The following is an 18006-nucleotide window of genomic DNA, read 5'->3' on the forward strand; positions in this document are numbered from 1 at the left end:
AAGTGAACGTGGCTGTAACATTGGAGTCTTAGACTGAACCTACATATGAAGTTGTTCGCTGAACCTAAAGTTGTACACTGTTTGAACCTACCTGTAACCCCAAAAAGTTGCTTATTGAACCTACGTATAATTTTATTTACTGAACCTATATGTAACATTTGTACACTGAACCTACCTGTAAGATCTGCATATTCCTCCGCAGCAAAAGGAACCTGTTGTCCATCTTGCTGTAAACTGACGAACGCCTTCTGACTCGGCGAGTACACAATCTGACCAATATTACAGGTCACACGACGCAAAAACACCTCAAGGTACCTGTATCATACAAGTATTTTATTTATCAAATTTGTCACAGACTCAAAAGATTTATCTAAATAGCAAGCTTTCAAGTGGATGACCTGTTTTGAACAATCTTTTTACTAATTTACTTGTATCAAACATCTGCATACAGGTATTTCTACATTCTACTATGCCTCAACATTTGCAAGCACCATAAATTGGAAAGACAGATTTTGTGTGAGTATCAGTTAGCCTTAAAATACCTTATAAGTCAGACAATAAAATGGCAACATATTCAAGTTCCAGTTGTTGTCCAATATATGAAAAGACTGCTGAGTGGGAAGTGAGCACACCCATGTAGATTATGCAAAAATGACACAGTGGTTTTAATGATTCTTTATTTTTCCAATAATCATGTGAATATCCTTTTGAATTATGTAGAATCAGTCTTTGAATATCCTACAGAACTATCCTACTTGCTTGTGAATAAGCTACTGAGTTTTGTCACACGACCCAGTGATTTCTGTACTGAAATATTGGGAGAAAAATGGTTACTTATTTTCTTCTGGCACTGTGAAGTCTTTGTCCACTGTTATAGAATGTTTGTTTAAAATGGTTAACTTACCAGTTGGTATAATTGGCAGTGATGGTTTTCTCCCCACTAAAACTGTCCAACGGCTGGGTCTGTTGTGGAAGCACATTGTTGAACACTCGGGCAATGTCAATATGAACTGTAAATTTGAAGATAACTGTTTCAAAATTGAACATAAAAAACATGGTGAAATCATCATCATTCATGGGGGACTAATTTTCAAGGAATTCATGGCTGTGTAAAACAACGAAATTAAATCTCGACAAACAAGAAAATTCATATTCTTTATTAAAGTGAAAATCCATGAATTTATATCCCCAATAGCTGCATTGAGCAAAAATTTCAGGCCCACAAATTAAATGATTTCTCGTTATTCCTTTTATATGTAATCATAACTGTGGCATCAAATCGTTTAGCCTACATTTATTCATTTATTTATTTGTCACATCATTTAGCCTACATTTAATCATTTATTTGTCACATCGTTTAGCCTAATTTATTCACTTATTTTATTTGTCAAATCGTTTAGCCTACATTTATTCATTTAATTATTAGCAAGTGTAAAATGAGATATAATTTTCATTAAGCTTGTGTAAATTGATTATTTCACCAAAATCATTCCTTGAATTTACTTGCATTTTACAGTACATGTACTTACCTTCACATGAAAACTTCATGGCTTATGCAAAGACCAAACCTGCATTATTTGACTGTTTCTATTTTTTTTGTGAAATTATTGTCACAAAAAAAATGTCTGATATTACAGTAGTTTGCAGTACAGCAAGTCATGGAAAGCAATGTTATTGCTACCTGATATTACAGTAGTTTGCGATACAGCAAGTCATGGAAAGCAATGTTACTGTTATAATCACTATATTTAATGCAACACTTTACTCACCATAATTTTCAATAGACTGTAGAACACTCATAATTGCCTTCACACTACACAGAAGCTCTGAAGGTTTCGCAATCTCATTGGTCTCTGGATTATACATCATCATTCCTACCAAGGCTCTGAAATACAATCTTCATACTATAGTCTATTTCATGGTATCTAGAATATCAAAATCTGTTTCAAAGTTTTCAGATATAATTAGATTTCCTACCTGGGCTCTCGTACACTTATTATGCTGAAGTCAGTTTCATAGGAATTAGAAAACTAAAGTCTTCATCACAATATAATTCATATCAATTATCACACTATGGTCTGTAAGAAAAACTTCAAGCCTCTTTAAAAACATTCAGTTAATAATCAAATTGGACATCGAAAACTAAGGAGGTAAAAGAAAATTGTTTTCTTTATTATTAATTTAGATACAAATCAATGAATGTTTGCTTGTACCTGACATACTGAAGATTAGGTAAATTTCATGTCACTTTTATTTCGATGTGACAGACAACAAATCTATTCATATTTTAAAGAGATTGCACTTCCAAGTTATTGAAACTATTCGAGATAATGCATTTATTATTCATGACTTTTTTTTTAATTTATGTGTTGCACCCTTGCAAATATTACCCAATCTTCAGTAACAGTTCTGTCTTTATTCATTTGATGTGCACAGATCTTGACATAATTTGCCTTGAAATAAACAATAATCAACAATTCGAAAGCATTTACTGCAAACAAAATTAGATACGGTTTTATCTAAATAAACGTTCTTTATTCTCCATCTTTCATTCCTTATAATAACAACACTTAATTAAAAGGGATTAGCTCTGCACTTTTACTTCAAACACGTTTGGAAGCACTGGACAATGACAATGTTGATGTAACAAATAAATTAGCGGAATAATTCCAGGGTTTAACAAAATCTCGCACAACGACAATCATCAACGTTTAAATTAAATAGACTACTATCGTTTGAATTTCAAAAAACTACACTGTAATACTTCTCCAAAATTAATAAACATAATTTCTATTTGGAAAATCATGCTGCTAATTTTAAAGGGAAAAGAACAATATTTACATGTTTAGTTAAAATTTTTCATGCCCAAAGTAATGCATATATAATATACTGTTGTGCCATATTTATCAGCAGTGTACATTAATTCGGTTATATAATGATAGAAGGTACATTGCCTTCCAAAAGTCTGAACACACATTGTCTTTTTTAGTTCTAATAATCTGAAACAAGAAAGGAATACCATTAACACAACTAGAAGATGCTTTTGTATAAAAGTGTATATCTCCCTCAAAGCATAGTAGCAATAGGCAAGAAGTAGGGGACAGGAGCTAAAATCAACAAGACACTGATGGTTGAATTAGTGACTGAAATGCAATAGGGATCATCTTCTCGGCATGTCCAATATTCCCATGAAATTTCAATGTTCTGGGTCAAGTGGTTCTCAAGTTATTGATTAGAAATGGTTTTCCATGTTCAGGCCCCTGTGACCTTGACCTTTAATTGAGTGAAACCCAAAATCAATAGGGGTCATTTACTCCATAAGCCCTATCATCTTAATAAGTTTAAAGGTTCTTGCTCAAGTGGTTCTCCAGTTATTGATCAGAAATGAAGTGAGACACACAGACGGACAGCCGGACAGACAGGGCAAAAACAGTCTCCGACATAATAAAGTCAAACATACATAATTTCAAAATAAGTTTCAACATCCTTGGTCAAGTGGTTCTCAATCTGTCGATCGGAAACGGTTTTCCATGTTCAGGCCCCTGTAAATTTGACTTTTGATGGAGTGACCCCAAAAACAATAGGGGTCATCTACTCTGAATGGCCTATCACCCTATAGTTTCAAGGTTCTGGGTCAAATGGCTGTCAAGTTATTGATAGGATACAGTTTTCCATATTTTGCCCGTTACCTTGACCTTTGATCGAGTGACCCCAAAGTCAATAGGGGTCATCTACTCTGCAAGTGCAGTCATCCTATGAAGTTTCAACACTCTGGGTCAAGTGATTGTCAAGTTATTGATGGGAAATGGTTTTCCATGTTCAGGCCCCTGCGGCCTTGACCTTTGATACAGTGACCCCAAAATCAATAGGAGTCATCTGCTCTGCATGTCCAATCATTCTATGAAGTTTCAACATTCTGGGTTAAGTGGTTCTCAAGATACTGATGGGAAATTGTTTTCCATGTTCAGGCCCCTATGACCTTGATCTTTGATGGAGTGACCTCAAAATCAATAGGGGTCATCTGCTCTGCATGTTCAATCATTCTTTGAAGTTTCAAGATTCTGGGTCAAGTGGTTCTCAAGTTATTGATCGCAAATGGTTTTCCATGTTCAGGCCCTTGTGACCTTGACCTTTGATGGAGTGACCCCAAAAACAATAGGGGTCATGTACTCCATAAGCCCTATCATTCTATTAAGTTTAAAGGTTCTAGCTCAAGTGGTTCTCCAGTTATTGATCGGAAATGAAGTGTGACATGCAGACGGACAGACAGACAGGGCAAAAACAGTCTCCGACATAATGAAGTCAAACATACATAATTTCAATACACATTGACATGAATTTTTCTTTTCTGAGAAAGTAAACATTATACAAGTAAAGCCAGTTATATGATGGTGCGGGTTATCTGCAGGCAATTACGGAACATATATTTTTCTGACAGGTCCTATTCTGTTCTCATCCAATGTGACAGACCAGTCATTTGTTTAATATTAATTGAAAGAATTATCTTTATAATAAAATGTTTTGTATAAGAGAAAATTATTTCAATCAGCAGCATCCAATTAGTGTGATCAGACTTTTGGAGGGAAGTGTAATTTAGTAATGAGTGATAATCTAGAATATTTTTCATGCCTTGTGACAAATTGTGAGATTTATTTTAAAAAAACTGCATAGCCTCTTATGATCATCTGCAATATCAAAGACAAGGTGATCATTATAGGGGTAGGGATAGACAGCCTGACTCCTAACACATACTTAGGTCACCATTAAATCCAGTGCAAGTGAAATTTAAATGAGATCTCAATAATCAAAACTAAATTACTTTTGAAAGTCCAACATTTGATTGGCAGTCTCTGAGCTCAATCTTAAAACAGACCAATGACACTGTTGCATTCTTGAGACTGGTCACCACTGTTACTAAGTTTTGTAACCCTAGAGCTAGGACCAGTGGTTATAAACCTGAACTTGGAGACCAGTCTGAAAACTCCAGTATCTGATTGGCTATTTAAGTGCAAACTGACCAATGAAATTGCAGCATTTTAAGACTGATCTCCAAACTTTGTTTCTTAATGTTGGACACAAGCTTGAAATCCAAAAAAAGTCATCATAGCAAAGGAACGGTAGGTCATTCCTTCGCAATAATTGTTAAATGCATACATTGCAACTTATAAAGACATGTTTAAAGGAAGGTTTGAAAAAGATTTTCAGATTACATAATAACATAACCATTTGTTTGGCCCAGAGAAAAGAAAACACCTTAAAGTTTATTAAGTGTTTCACAAATAGACATTAGTTTTGACAAAAGCTCTTTTCCGTTTGTTAAAAATCTCTTTTCCTTTTGTATAAGCTGTTACACATTGCCATTTTCTTATATCATTTGACTGGCAAAAACATGAAAATACATCTATAGGTAAACTGAAGAAATATCATGCAAATTAAGGTAACTCTAGAGCTCTATATAACCAGGCACTGATACATACTTATCCTTAAACACATCTTTGAATGTGTACATTCTTAAAACAGAATACATATATATAAATAAGCTTTGTAATCAGCTAGGTTAATGCATGTGTTATTACACTGGTTAAGAGAAGCTGAATTCTTCACAATATTCGGACAACAAAAAGATTGTTTTTAATTTTAAAAGTATTTGCCTGAAACTTGATACATTATTATTTTCCGTTTGGTTTAAAGCCAAACTGACAAAATTTAAGTGAAACATTAACTTTGAAATTCTTGCTATAATAGTGGAGCTAGGTCTTACATGTTTTCCGGGACACTCTTTCAAGCACATGCAAGTTCTCCGGTAGAACCACCCACCTTCAGAGGCTTCCTGAGTAGCTTACTTATCCAAAGAAATATTCTACAACTTAAATGCTGTTTGAACAGTGGTGAGTGGTCAGTGATTCAAAGCTAGCTGCTTTGTTTAGTTGAGGAGGCCACTTAACTTTTAATAACAACATTCTTGGCTCACTTACTATAAAACAAATACATCCTTAGAAATCATCAATAATTTCCAACTAATAAGCACATTTTTCACATTAATTTTATTTTTAAAAAATTGTATTCAACAAATTTATGTTGTTTTTGCCAAATCTGGGAAATTCTACACCAACATAAAATTGAAAGATTTCACAGTAACTTATATTCAAAGAAATAATACCTGTTGTCTACAATATTTATGACATATCTATATATGTGTGGCTGTCTAGTTTCTAAACTCCTACTTTCACCAGTAACAAATGTGGTAAGTAATCAGGCATTCCTCTTTAAGATTTAGCAACAAAATATTACACCTTCTTACCATTACATTGCAGGTTATAGCTATAATTTTCCTAACATCACATGTCATTTTTACCAGTATTCACTGGTTTTATATATCTAGCATAAAACTGCTGTTTCTATCTTTTTCATGGAGTCTTTTAGCAGGAGAGCAAATGTATGTTAACAACGATATTCTTGTGCCCACATGCTGTTAACACAACTTTTTACATAATTTATGCATGTTCCTTGGTAAACGTATTACTGCCCCATAACAGAAAATGAAATAACATAAACGTGAGCAAACAATGTTGACATTCCTACGCATTTTATGGATAAATTAATGATGTTGACAAGACAATAAACCAAATTTTAAGCCTTTTACAGGTTTAATGCTAGAACAATATTAGTACATATTCATTTCATATTGCTACATCTGTAGAATCCCTTGGGTTACAAGGTTACCCTCATGCTACTCAGCTCAGGCACCAATCAATCCTCGGCATTATGCGATGTAGTAACACAAAAAAACATTTATGTACTATTTTATGATTTATATAACTAAAAATCCACCACAATTTCTAACAGTAAAATATATGTAGCAGCTAATTATAAATTTGGGCTTATAAGCATGGGGAAGCATGAAGCTAGGTTTGTAGCGGCATGCACTTACTTGTTGAATCGTGTCTCGAGTTGCTGATGGAAAAATTCCCGTGGTACGAACCCGTGCTCCCAGACCTGGATTACTGCACTGTGATTGATGGCATAACACAGTTCTGTGAGAGCCATATGAAGCTTGTCCATCCTGGAATAGACAGAAGAATTAATGTCTGACCTACATTTTCCATAACTAACACCTGATTTCTTAAATATAAGAAAATACCATTGACATAACATTATTACATCATTCTTAAGAATTTCAAGGGTGGTAAAAGAAACTGATAGATTTTCATAATATAATTTTTAATTTATTGTCAAAGAACCATTTTTCCATTTCAAATTTCAGCAATTTTTACTTAATTTTTTTAGAAATTTATTTTGACTTTATCTGTAAATGGATTGTAACACACTTTCAGTATATCTTAGTTAGCACAAAAGCAACATTTCCATGCAAAAAATTTGTAAAATTTCTAACAAAATATAAGTGTGTTTTTAAAAGGATCTCTGATATGCCAAAAGCATCCACTGTCAACAGCTGTTGCAACAGCAAATTATCTAATTCCACATTACAAAGAGCCCTTTCCATAGGCAACTTCTGGTAAAATGCATGTTTTTCACTTGAAGACATGACACATGTAAATAAACATAGCCTATGTGCTGTGACCTCCACTGTGCTCAGAATATGGGGTCAAAAGTTTCATGGGAAGTGGAAAGCATCAGCTGTATATAGCTACAAGAAAATGCGTTTGGACTGTAAATACAATTATGCACACCTGTATGTCTTAATAGTATAATACTGCACTATGCTTCTTTAAACTACTGTTACCATACCTTGTGAAGTTTTCCCTATTTTTCCTGGCACTTTCCTGGCCTGGTTTTTCTGGTTCTTTCTCTTTGTCTTTGTCCTTCTTCTTCTCTTTACCAGGCTTCTTCTTCTGACTTATCTGTACACTGTGCTTTGGTAATAACTGCAGAACATCATAACAAATCAGTAATAAAATACCCAGATGACCACATATATGTAATTTCAAGAAATAGTCTTCAAAAATTGTTAAGAAACCTCTGCAGTTTCAGTCTGTATTGTTTTCAGTGAAAAAGTATAAACTTTCTTCATTGACTACCAAAATTAGTCTACTGATCAGCCAATAACCATAAAAATTCCATGCACATCAAATTCATCCGCAGAACAATCTTCAATATCACTGGTGCTCTCATGAACACCTTTAAATTGGTAGTTTTAAAACGCACAGGCCTAACTCTATCTGCTCAATAAAAAAGCCTGAAACACCATTTCAATATACATTCAAACTTTATTTAGCAACCAGCCAAGGGAGAGACACAATCTGGCTATTTATAGCAGGTGGCCACTTTAGACAAGTTGAAAATATAACAATAAGTCAATTTTGGAACTTAGCCAGATGGCTGCTTAATGCAAGAGGCTGTTTACCACAGGGTGCCATTAAGGCATGTTAAGCTGTATACTATTCCAGCTATTGTTTTCATACCTCAACACAGAATAAAACAGTTACCTTGTAATTAAGGAGACATTGTTCCTCACAGATTGCTGTAATCACCTGGTTTACTTCATCTGCCATGTCCTTGAGGAACCAGTGGGCATACTGAACACTTGTAGTGCCAATAGAATGTCTCTGAAAACATTATATGAGATTACTGTAGTACAAGGATTAAAATAACAAAAAAAACCTGCTTGAGCTACTGATAAAGGCCTCTCCCCGAGTTACAGGCAATTTTTTTCTCTGATCATAAAATGAACTGTTAAATACCTGAAAAAGACTCGGGTGGGTTTATGGATTTTAATTTTGCAGTCTGTGACAGTTACTGTTTAGATGAAAATGACAGATAAGTGCTGACATAATTTCATATACATAATTTAAGGAAAATGGCCTGGTCCACATGAGCTGATCCAGTAAGCCAGGATGCCCGAGCCAACAATACTCGAACAAGTGGTCTCTCAATGTATACAACCGATAAAAGCCTTACACTGATTTTTTTCTTTGCTAGATTTAACATCATATCAAGACAATTACAAGTCAAATGGCAATTTTCCAGCTTTTGATGGCCAAGGGATACGCCATCTTGCCCATTATTTTTGTCAAAAGAAGGCACATCACTAGAACTACTTGCCTTCCCCAAGCCAGCTGGGTCGCTTCTTACATGAAAGAAATTCTACATCCTATGGGAAGTTTCAAACCCACAATGATTCAGAGTGAACGACCTTAACTACTGACCCACGGAGGCCCCTGATTAACATTACTGAATATAATTGAAATGTTTCTGCAAAGATAATTGTAGTTGATAAAATGCATATATCTACAGACACAAAAAGTCATATTTTCTGATATTATATACAAAAGACAAAGTAGTAATTACCTCCTCTGGACATAGATGATGAGTAGCATTCATGAAGTGTCCACAGATCATGGGGAACACGATACAGTATCTATGCTGGGCTGGAAACTCCATACACTGCTTAAACTGGTGCTCAAATATTGTAGTGTAAAAACTGAAAATAAAAACATATTGTCGATTCAAATATTGAAGGGATGGTACTGGAAAGTTAATGGAAATTAATTGTAACTGTCATTACAAAACTTGAGTTTACTGTTACAGCCTTAAGATCAAAGATGGTCGTTTCATCCTGTTGTCCAAATAATACAGACAACATCACAGTTATCGCAAGTATATTTACCTCCACTTGCTTCTAAAGCAGTAGTTATCTTCTTGATCACTAATTTTATGTCATTCTAACATAAAAATATTTTTTCACAAAACATGAAATAAATTACTGGTAAAGCAGCACAAATAGAACAAGTATGTGTCATAAAGTGAACGTACAGTCAAACATAAGCTATACCTGTGAACAAAAAGAAACTGACATTGAGGAGCACTTTAGTTCCATTTTCAATATAAATATATTTTGTATACAGCTGATCCTGCCTTAGTGGTCACCTCTATAAATCAACAACTTGTCTAAGGCAGCTAGTCAGCTTACTTCCCTAAATGAATTTTTTGTTCCGATTTTAATTTGTTTTAAACAGCCTGATAATGTTGCTCCCTTGGGTGGCCGCTAAATACATATTTAACTGTATTTCAACATGTGAATAAAGACCTTTTTTAATCTGTCTGAAGCATTGTCTCTATACAAAGGTTTGACTGTATGTGAATACTGACCAGTATATTGAAAGATCTGACGCTTCATTGAGGACTTCATCGAGATAGTCTACCATCTTGGTGTGAAATACTATTGTGTTGAGATGTTTGGCCAAGTCATGGTGGTCCTTCAATATCAACCCAGCCTTACTAACACTGGCGTAGGCCTGAAAATAAAACCATCAAGGTAAGCCATTAAAACATGAGATCAGGGCCAAGATTTATAAAGTCTGAAATTCAGATGTAGCGCTTCAAGTTGCGATACCTACTTTGAAAATGCATCTACATGGCTGAAACTTTGCACACCATTTTGTAATGATACAAACTACCTTCATGCAAAGTGACGGAAAAACACTGTATTGACTGAATTAACACGTAAGGAGCTGAAAACTCAGCATTCTAAAACAAGAGGACCATGATGGTCCTGAATTGCTCACCTCTTCCCACATGACCCAGTTTTGAGTATGACGTCGTTTTTTCTATTATTTGACATAGTGACCTAGTTTCTGAGCTCATGTGACCCAGTTTTGAACTTGACCTAGATATTATCAAGATAAAAATTCTGACCAATTTTCATGAAGATCCATTGAAGAATATGGTCTCTAGAGAGGTCACAAGGTTTTTCTATTATTTGACCTATTCACCTAGTTTTCGAAGGTACGTGACCCTGTTTTGAACTCTACCTAGATATCATCAAGGTGAACATTCTCACTAATTTTCATGAAGATCTCATGAAAAATATGGCCTCTAGAGAGGTCACAAGGTTTTTCTATTATTTGACCTACTGACCTAGTTTTTGACTGCACGTGACCCAGTTTCGAACTTGACTTAGATATCATCAAGGTGAACGTTTTGACCAATTTTCATGAAGATCTTGTGAAATATATGGCCTCTAAAGAGGTCATAAGGTTTTTCTATTTTTAGACCTACTGACCTAGTTTTTGACCGCACATGACCCAGTTTCGAACTTGATCTAGATATCATCAAGATGAACATTCAGAGTAACTTTCATACAGATCCCATGAAAAATATGGCCTCTAGAGAGGTCACAAGGTTTTTCTATTATTTGACCTACTGACCTAGTTTTTGAAGGCACGTGACCCAGTTTCGAACTTGACCTAGATATCATCAAGGTGAACGTTCTGACCAATTTTCATGAAGATCTTGTGAAAGATATGGCCTCTAGAGAGGTCACAAGGTTTTTCTATTTTTAGACCTACTGACCTAGTTTTTGATGACATGTGACCCAGTTTCGAACTTGACCTAGATATCATCAAGATGAACATTCTGACCAACTTTCATAAAGATCCCATGAAAAATGTGACCTCTAGAGTGGTCACAAGCAAAAGTTTACGGACGCATGCACGCACGCACGCACGGACCGACACCGCGCGATCACAAAAGCTCACCTTGTCACTTTGTGACAGGTGAGCTAAAAATAAAACTGGAAGTGTTCATATGGGCCCCGGGCCTGTATATAGGCCTAGACTAAATTGCCTTTTAGCTACCATCACATATATTTTGATGAAACATTGTATAAATAGAGCTCTTACATCATCAGGAAATATATATTGTAGAAGCAGCTCGAAAATTGCATATTTTGAGATTTTGAGACTCAAGTCTTAATTTAAATTCCAGACTCCAAATATAGATGAATATAGATACTGCACTAAAGTTCAAATTTATTTACTAAATGAAATTTTACAATTTTGTACTTTCTTCACTAGGATTACTAACAAGTGTTGCCTCATTAACAGGAAGTTGAACCTGTTCTCAGATTCTGTCTCAAGTAAGAAAATTTGTGTCAAACATTACAAACAAGTTTGGAGACCAGTCCAAAATTCAGTCATCTGATTGGCTGTTTCTGAACAGAATTTTAAAACTGGCCAATCTTAGACTGGTCTTCAAACTTAGTTATCTTAAAGTCATTTAAAACTTTAGCTAGGATCTCTAATTTTATGCACCAATAAGCATTTAGGCATTTAAACCTTAAGTGTGGACTATGTCATATGAATGCAAACATTTATACTAGGCTGGCCTTTCTATATACAGAAAGAAAACTGTTAAATAACAAATCTCATGCAGTTTCAATGATGGAAATTTAAAAAAGACTTTACCTGAAGTCTAAACCAGTCTAATCTCAGACCTCTGAAGTCAAACATTTCATTCTCTTCAACTGAAATATATAAACAGCAGAATTATTCATACAGCCTGTAATCTTCCAACATCAGATAATGACACTGTATCTTTATGGATCAAATGAAACAGAAGAGAAGAGGTGCACAAACTGAAAACTTAACTCAAAAGCAGTAAAATTTCCATTCATTTTATTTTCAAATGTCAAAATTCACAAATTCCTATCCCAACAAAATAAATGTTTTAACTACAACCACGAAATTTTGTGACCATGGAATTCAATGATTTAACAGGAATATCACAACCATGTAATTTTGTTAAATGCTTTAATAGGAATATCACAACCATGAATTTTGTGACCATGAAATTCAATGATTTAACAGGAATATCACAACCATGAAATTTTGTGACCACGAGATTCAATGATTTAACAGGAATATCACAACCATGAAATTTTGTGACCACGAAATTCAATGACTTAACAGGAATATCACAACCATGAAATTTTGTTCAATGATTTAACAGGAATATCACAACCATGAAAATTTGTGACCACAAAATTCAATGATTTAACGGGAATATCACAACCATGAAATTTTGTGACCACGAAATTCAATGATTTAACAGGAATATCGAACAGTATAGATTACCTTGTTTGACTGTAAGAGCAGATATCGATGTGGAGATGGAAGACAAGATCACTGACTCATCTTCAGGACACATGTTAAGATTCTGTAAAAATATATTACAAAGTTTTAGTAGCAATATCAACTTATCAAAAAGAGAATATTCTGTTTCAGCAAAAGTCTGAAGTCACTGAGTGAACATCAGATGTGGTATTTTCAAAAACAAATTTCATTTTTACTTTGTGTCTTTTCAATGTTTTTACCAAAATTATACAAGTTTTACCTGTGTAAGGTCACACGGACAATGTTACACGCAATATTACCATGTCACAATGATAATTATTATTTAATTCTTTGTTACTTTAAGATTTCTTCGACATTTTAATAAGGCAAAGCACATATTCTGTGTTTTTGTTGGTACTTACATACTTTTATTTCTTCACTTAGGCTAATTTCAGAAACAAATCAATTTCTTTCACTACAAGTGTAATTCTATAACAGTGAAAAATATTTTATTTTAACATCTAACTGGTGAGCTAAGTCTGTGTAACCAACAAAAACACATTCACTGGCTTTGTCAATAATGGTCCCCCTCCCTCACCCAGCCACCAAGTATCTAAGTATTTTCAACCACATCTGTATATTTCTCTCTATTCAATCTGACCTCATAAAGGCTGTAAACCAGTACCACTTGTATTGTTGCATATGGTTCGGAGTGTGCTTTACACAGGTGTGCCTTTGTTTCCAGAACATGGCTCTGATATCATTTTTAGACAGCATATTTGAGCCGTGCCATGGGAAAACCAACACAGTGGGTTTGCGACCAGCATGGATCTAGACCAGCCTGCGCATCCGCGCAGTCTGGTCAGGATCCATGCTGTTTACTAACGGTTTCTCTAATTGCAGTAGGCTTTAAAAGCGAACAGCATGGATCCTGACCAGACTGCGCGGATGCGCAGGCTGGTCTGGATCCATGCTGGTCGCAAACCCACTATGTTGGTTTTCCCATGGCACGGCTCATTTTATATTTATAAATATGATAAAACTTAATCTTCATTCAGTATACTTTAATCAGTAATTTAATATGGCATTAAGGTTCATACGCAGATGACCAGGTAAGTAAGATGTAAAATGCGATACAGATCTCCACTTCAGTCCATACATAATTTTTGGTTTGAATGTCCAGTCAATGCCATGAACTATTTGTTAATTTTATATCCCATGAAATCCAGGGCATTAGCCATTAGTGTACCTACCTGTATGAGTTGATTAAGTAGAACAGCATCATATCCTGACAGATATTGTACATAATATCTCTGCATCACCTGATGATACTTCTTTACAAGAACTGAAAGGTCAATGTGCAAACTTAATAACTCTGCTTTCCATATTAACAAGGCAGTCTGAATGACAGCTAAATCCCCCGCCACTGTTATGGATAGTGAAAGGGTAAACATCTGACCTTGAGCTGTGACCTTGACCTTGAACTGACAAGGCTGACTTATGAATTCTGCATATCGTCTTGATGAGGTGATCATTTGACCCAAGTTTGATGAAAATCCTTCAAGAGGTTTAGGAGATACAGAGCAGACACAAAATGGAAGGCTCAAACCTTTGACCCTAAGTGGTGACTTTGACCTTGAGCCAGCATGGCTGACTCATAAGTTCTGCACATCATCTTGTTGAGGTGATCATCTGACCCAAGTTTTATAAACTTCCTTCAGAGGGTTTAGGAGATATAGAGCAGACATGAAATGGAAGGCTAAAACCTTTGACCTTAAGTTGTGACCTTAACCTTGAGCCGGCATGGCTGACTCATGAGTTCTGCACATCGTCTTGGATAGGTGATCATTTCACCCAGGTTTCATATGAATCCTTCAAGGGGATTACGAGATATAGTGCGGACACAAAATGGAAGGCTTAAACCTTTGACCCTGAGTTGTGACCTTGACCTTGAGCCATCATGGCTGACTCATGAGTTCTGCACATCGCCTTGATGAGGTGATAATTCGATCCAAGTTTGATGAAAATCCTTCAAGGGGTTTAGGAGATACAGAGCGGACACAAAATGGAAGGCTCAAACCTTTGACCCTAAGTTGTGACCTTGACCTTGAGCCGGCATGGCTGACTCATAGGTTCTGCACATCTTGATGAGGTGATCATTTGACTAAAGTTTTATAAAATTCCTTTAAGGGGTTTAGGAGATATAGAGCAGACACAAAATGGAAGGCTAAAACCTTGAGTTGTGACCTCGATCTTGAGCCGACAAGGCTGGCTCATGAGTTCTGCACATCGTCTTGATGAGGTGATCATTTGACCCAAGTTTATAAAATTCCTTCAAGGGGTTTAGGAGATATAGAGCGGACAAAAAAAATGGAAGGCTAAAACCTTGAGTTGTGACCTTGACCTTGAGCCGACAAGGCTGGCTCATGAGTTCTGCACATCGTCTTGAGGAGGTGATCATTTGACCAAAGTTTCATGAAAATCTTTCAAGGGGTTTAGGAGATATGGAGTGGAACGAAAGTGTTATGGACAGACAGAAGGATGGACGAAGACCATTCCTATAACCCCCCACCACTCTTGGAGAGGGATTAATAAGAGAAGAGGCCTTTAACTGTCATTCTATATCAGGTGAATCCTTAGCGAGCTTATTTTTTTCTCTAATATATTTTTTCAATTAAACTTCTATTAATATTTTTGACATTACTGACAAAACTGAACATTAATAATATCCAGACACTGCCCTGCATTAACGTATCTTATAAAGCTTTAATTACTGGTATAAATCTGTTTCTGTTGTTATTTGTTTGGTTTTGTCATACAAATACAGTTCATTGGCAATTTTCCAGCTATAAATGTTGGATGAAGACTCAAGGGTGTCCCTCGTGGCATATTTCAGACATGGGCTGATACGTGGTCAGAACCACTGACCTTACACAAGCCAACTGGATGGCTTCCTCAACATCGCAGGATGGAGGAGAAACAGATTCAGTCAGCAACCTTTACCATTCAGCCATAGAGGTCCATGAACAACATTTATCTGCTAATCTTTTTGTCCACTTACAGTAATGCATATAGCATGACCCATTTTTTCCTTTTCTCTTATATCACATATATAAAAGTTACATTTTTTTTATCAATAATACTGTGTGAATTTACTTCATTAATCACTAGCTTCTGCATGTACATATGATTTACATTTTGCTGGATTTGTGAGACACAAATTTCAGTCTTGATGATAAAACTATTGCTTACTTTTTAGCTCTTCGATGTGAAACAGCAGCTCTGGAATTTGTCTGAAAGTAAGCATACTTATTCAGTAAATTTCACAATAAAAGAACACATGTCATAACTGAGCCTTAAGGACAAATTGCTAATTTTTTATGACCTTTTCTAGAAAGTTCATTTTGAATCTGACTTTAAAAAAATCAACAAAATACAATACAATGTTACTAAATACTTCAAATAACAACGGCTGTTAGAGGACAGCAACACTTAAGACTCTTTAAAAGCCTTGACACTGAAGTAGGTTCAATAAATGAAAACCATAAGTTGAAAAAAGGGGCACAACTTTCACAGTAAACAAGTGTGTGAAGTTTCAATCCATTCCCATTTAAGCAGTTACTGAGATACAAGCTTACATATAAAAGTTTAACCAAAGCTGGATGCTGCCACATGGGTCAATGCAATAGCTCTACATAATACTCCAAACAGTTGAGCTAAAAATTCCTAAGTTTATCATGATAATTGTTATTAACAAAACTTTCTGAACATAACCATTCAAAATTCCAATTCCACTCAAGAGAAAATTACAAATTTCATAATTACCTATTAATCAAAATCTAACCATAACTATAGTAGTTGAAAATTTTATCACTTTTAATAATGTTATTGCACAGAAAACTGATATTTTAACCAAATGCTGAAATTTGTGCTACTTTAACATTTCTTTATTACATGAGTACCTATAAATAGTAACAAATTTGTGCTGAAAATTCTCCCATTATCGCACTGCGTCATGCAATCACATTATCATAATAAGCCCTGGGGCCATTATCGATAATGGCCCTGGCGTTTGCGCGGGAAATTAACGTCCGTAAACAGAAATGACGTCATGGCGTTTCATGAGGTAAAACAGTGAATATTTCCATTTTATTTTATCATCTTGAGCATAACATCGTGTATTCTTCGTGAAATAACGTATTTTTATCCCTAAATTATGCTAATAGCAACATAGTACAACTATCAATGCATTTGATTTTATACAGTATTTAACCTCTTATACATATAATATAGAAACTGAAAAGCTGTAAATTAGATCTATTATGCCAGTAGATGCCAGTACCCATCAAAATGACACAGTAAAGTTTTCTTACTATATTATAATAAAGGTAAACATGTAATAAACAGGTAAATACATGGGAGAGCAGTGCCTTTGAGTGATAATTGCCCTTGAAGACAGCCATTGGGCTATAATCACTTTGCCAGGGCCATTATCACTCAAAGGCATCACTCTCAGTTTTTACTGTACCTGTCAAGAAAATCCTCTTGGTTCATTTTCACATTGTGTCGTCGACCAGGCGGGTTCTGATAGTGACGCAGCAGCCAGTGTACCTCATTCTGTGCCATTGACAGTGCTTGAAGCACATACAGAGCCTTGGGTCCTAGCAGGCCTGGCTGGTCAGTGTATATTAAGGTCAACTCTCTAAGGGCTGTACGTAGGAACTTACGCCTCTCTCTATGTAAGCCAGGCCTGTTCATAAAATCAAATATGTCATCAATCCCTGTTTATCTGTCTGTTCTGTCCTTTTTTCATAAATAAGTTTCTTCATTAACAGTGGAAGTAACTACAGCAGGTTGTCTATATACTGACATTTTTTACTGCCCCTGGCTCCAAACAGGTATGGCTTAGCCATCAGATAAAATGTGCTACTTTAAATACAGACTTGAATTATGCTTTAATATAAAATATTACAGTATTCTAAAAATAAAATAGCCATGCTGTCAAGGGAGCCAGGCTATTATTTTGAAAACTTAAGTGCCGGATAAAATCACATCCCACTATATTTCAATCAATGCTACCCTACCCACAGTATCTATACGTAATGCTTTATTTTTAAAACACGATAGAGCCAAGAAATTATTGAGTCATGTA

General features: G+C 35.3%; 1 protein-coding gene across 1 annotated transcript in view; it reads right to left on the reverse strand.

The window, feature by feature from the left end:
- LOC123536645 (membrane-associated protein Hem-like) overlaps positions 1-18006 on the reverse strand; it is a 48311-nt gene that overhangs the window by 22544 nt on the left and 7761 nt on the right. The window contains exons 2-15 of the mRNA XM_053529230.1: positions 17383-17604; positions 16107-16147; positions 14108-14199; positions 12876-12957; positions 12207-12265; positions 10111-10256; positions 9310-9442; positions 8448-8567; positions 7750-7886; positions 6932-7063; positions 5478-5510; positions 1770-1885; positions 905-1010; positions 176-315 (exon numbers count right to left, since the gene is read on the reverse strand). Coding sequence (XP_053385205.1) covers positions 176-315; positions 905-1010; positions 1770-1885; positions 5478-5510; positions 6932-7063; positions 7750-7886; positions 8448-8567; positions 9310-9442; positions 10111-10256; positions 12207-12265; positions 12876-12957; positions 14108-14199; positions 16107-16147; positions 17383-17604 — 1559 coding nt within the window. The remainder of the gene's footprint in view (positions 1-175; positions 316-904; positions 1011-1769; positions 1886-5477; positions 5511-6931; positions 7064-7749; positions 7887-8447; positions 8568-9309; positions 9443-10110; positions 10257-12206; positions 12266-12875; positions 12958-14107; positions 14200-16106; positions 16148-17382; positions 17605-18006) is intronic.

The sequence above is a fragment of the Mercenaria mercenaria genome, chromosome 17, assembly GCF_021730395.1.
Source record: "Mercenaria mercenaria strain notata chromosome 17, MADL_Memer_1, whole genome shotgun sequence".
Classification (NCBI taxonomy): domain Eukaryota; kingdom Metazoa; phylum Mollusca; class Bivalvia; order Venerida; family Veneridae; genus Mercenaria; species Mercenaria mercenaria.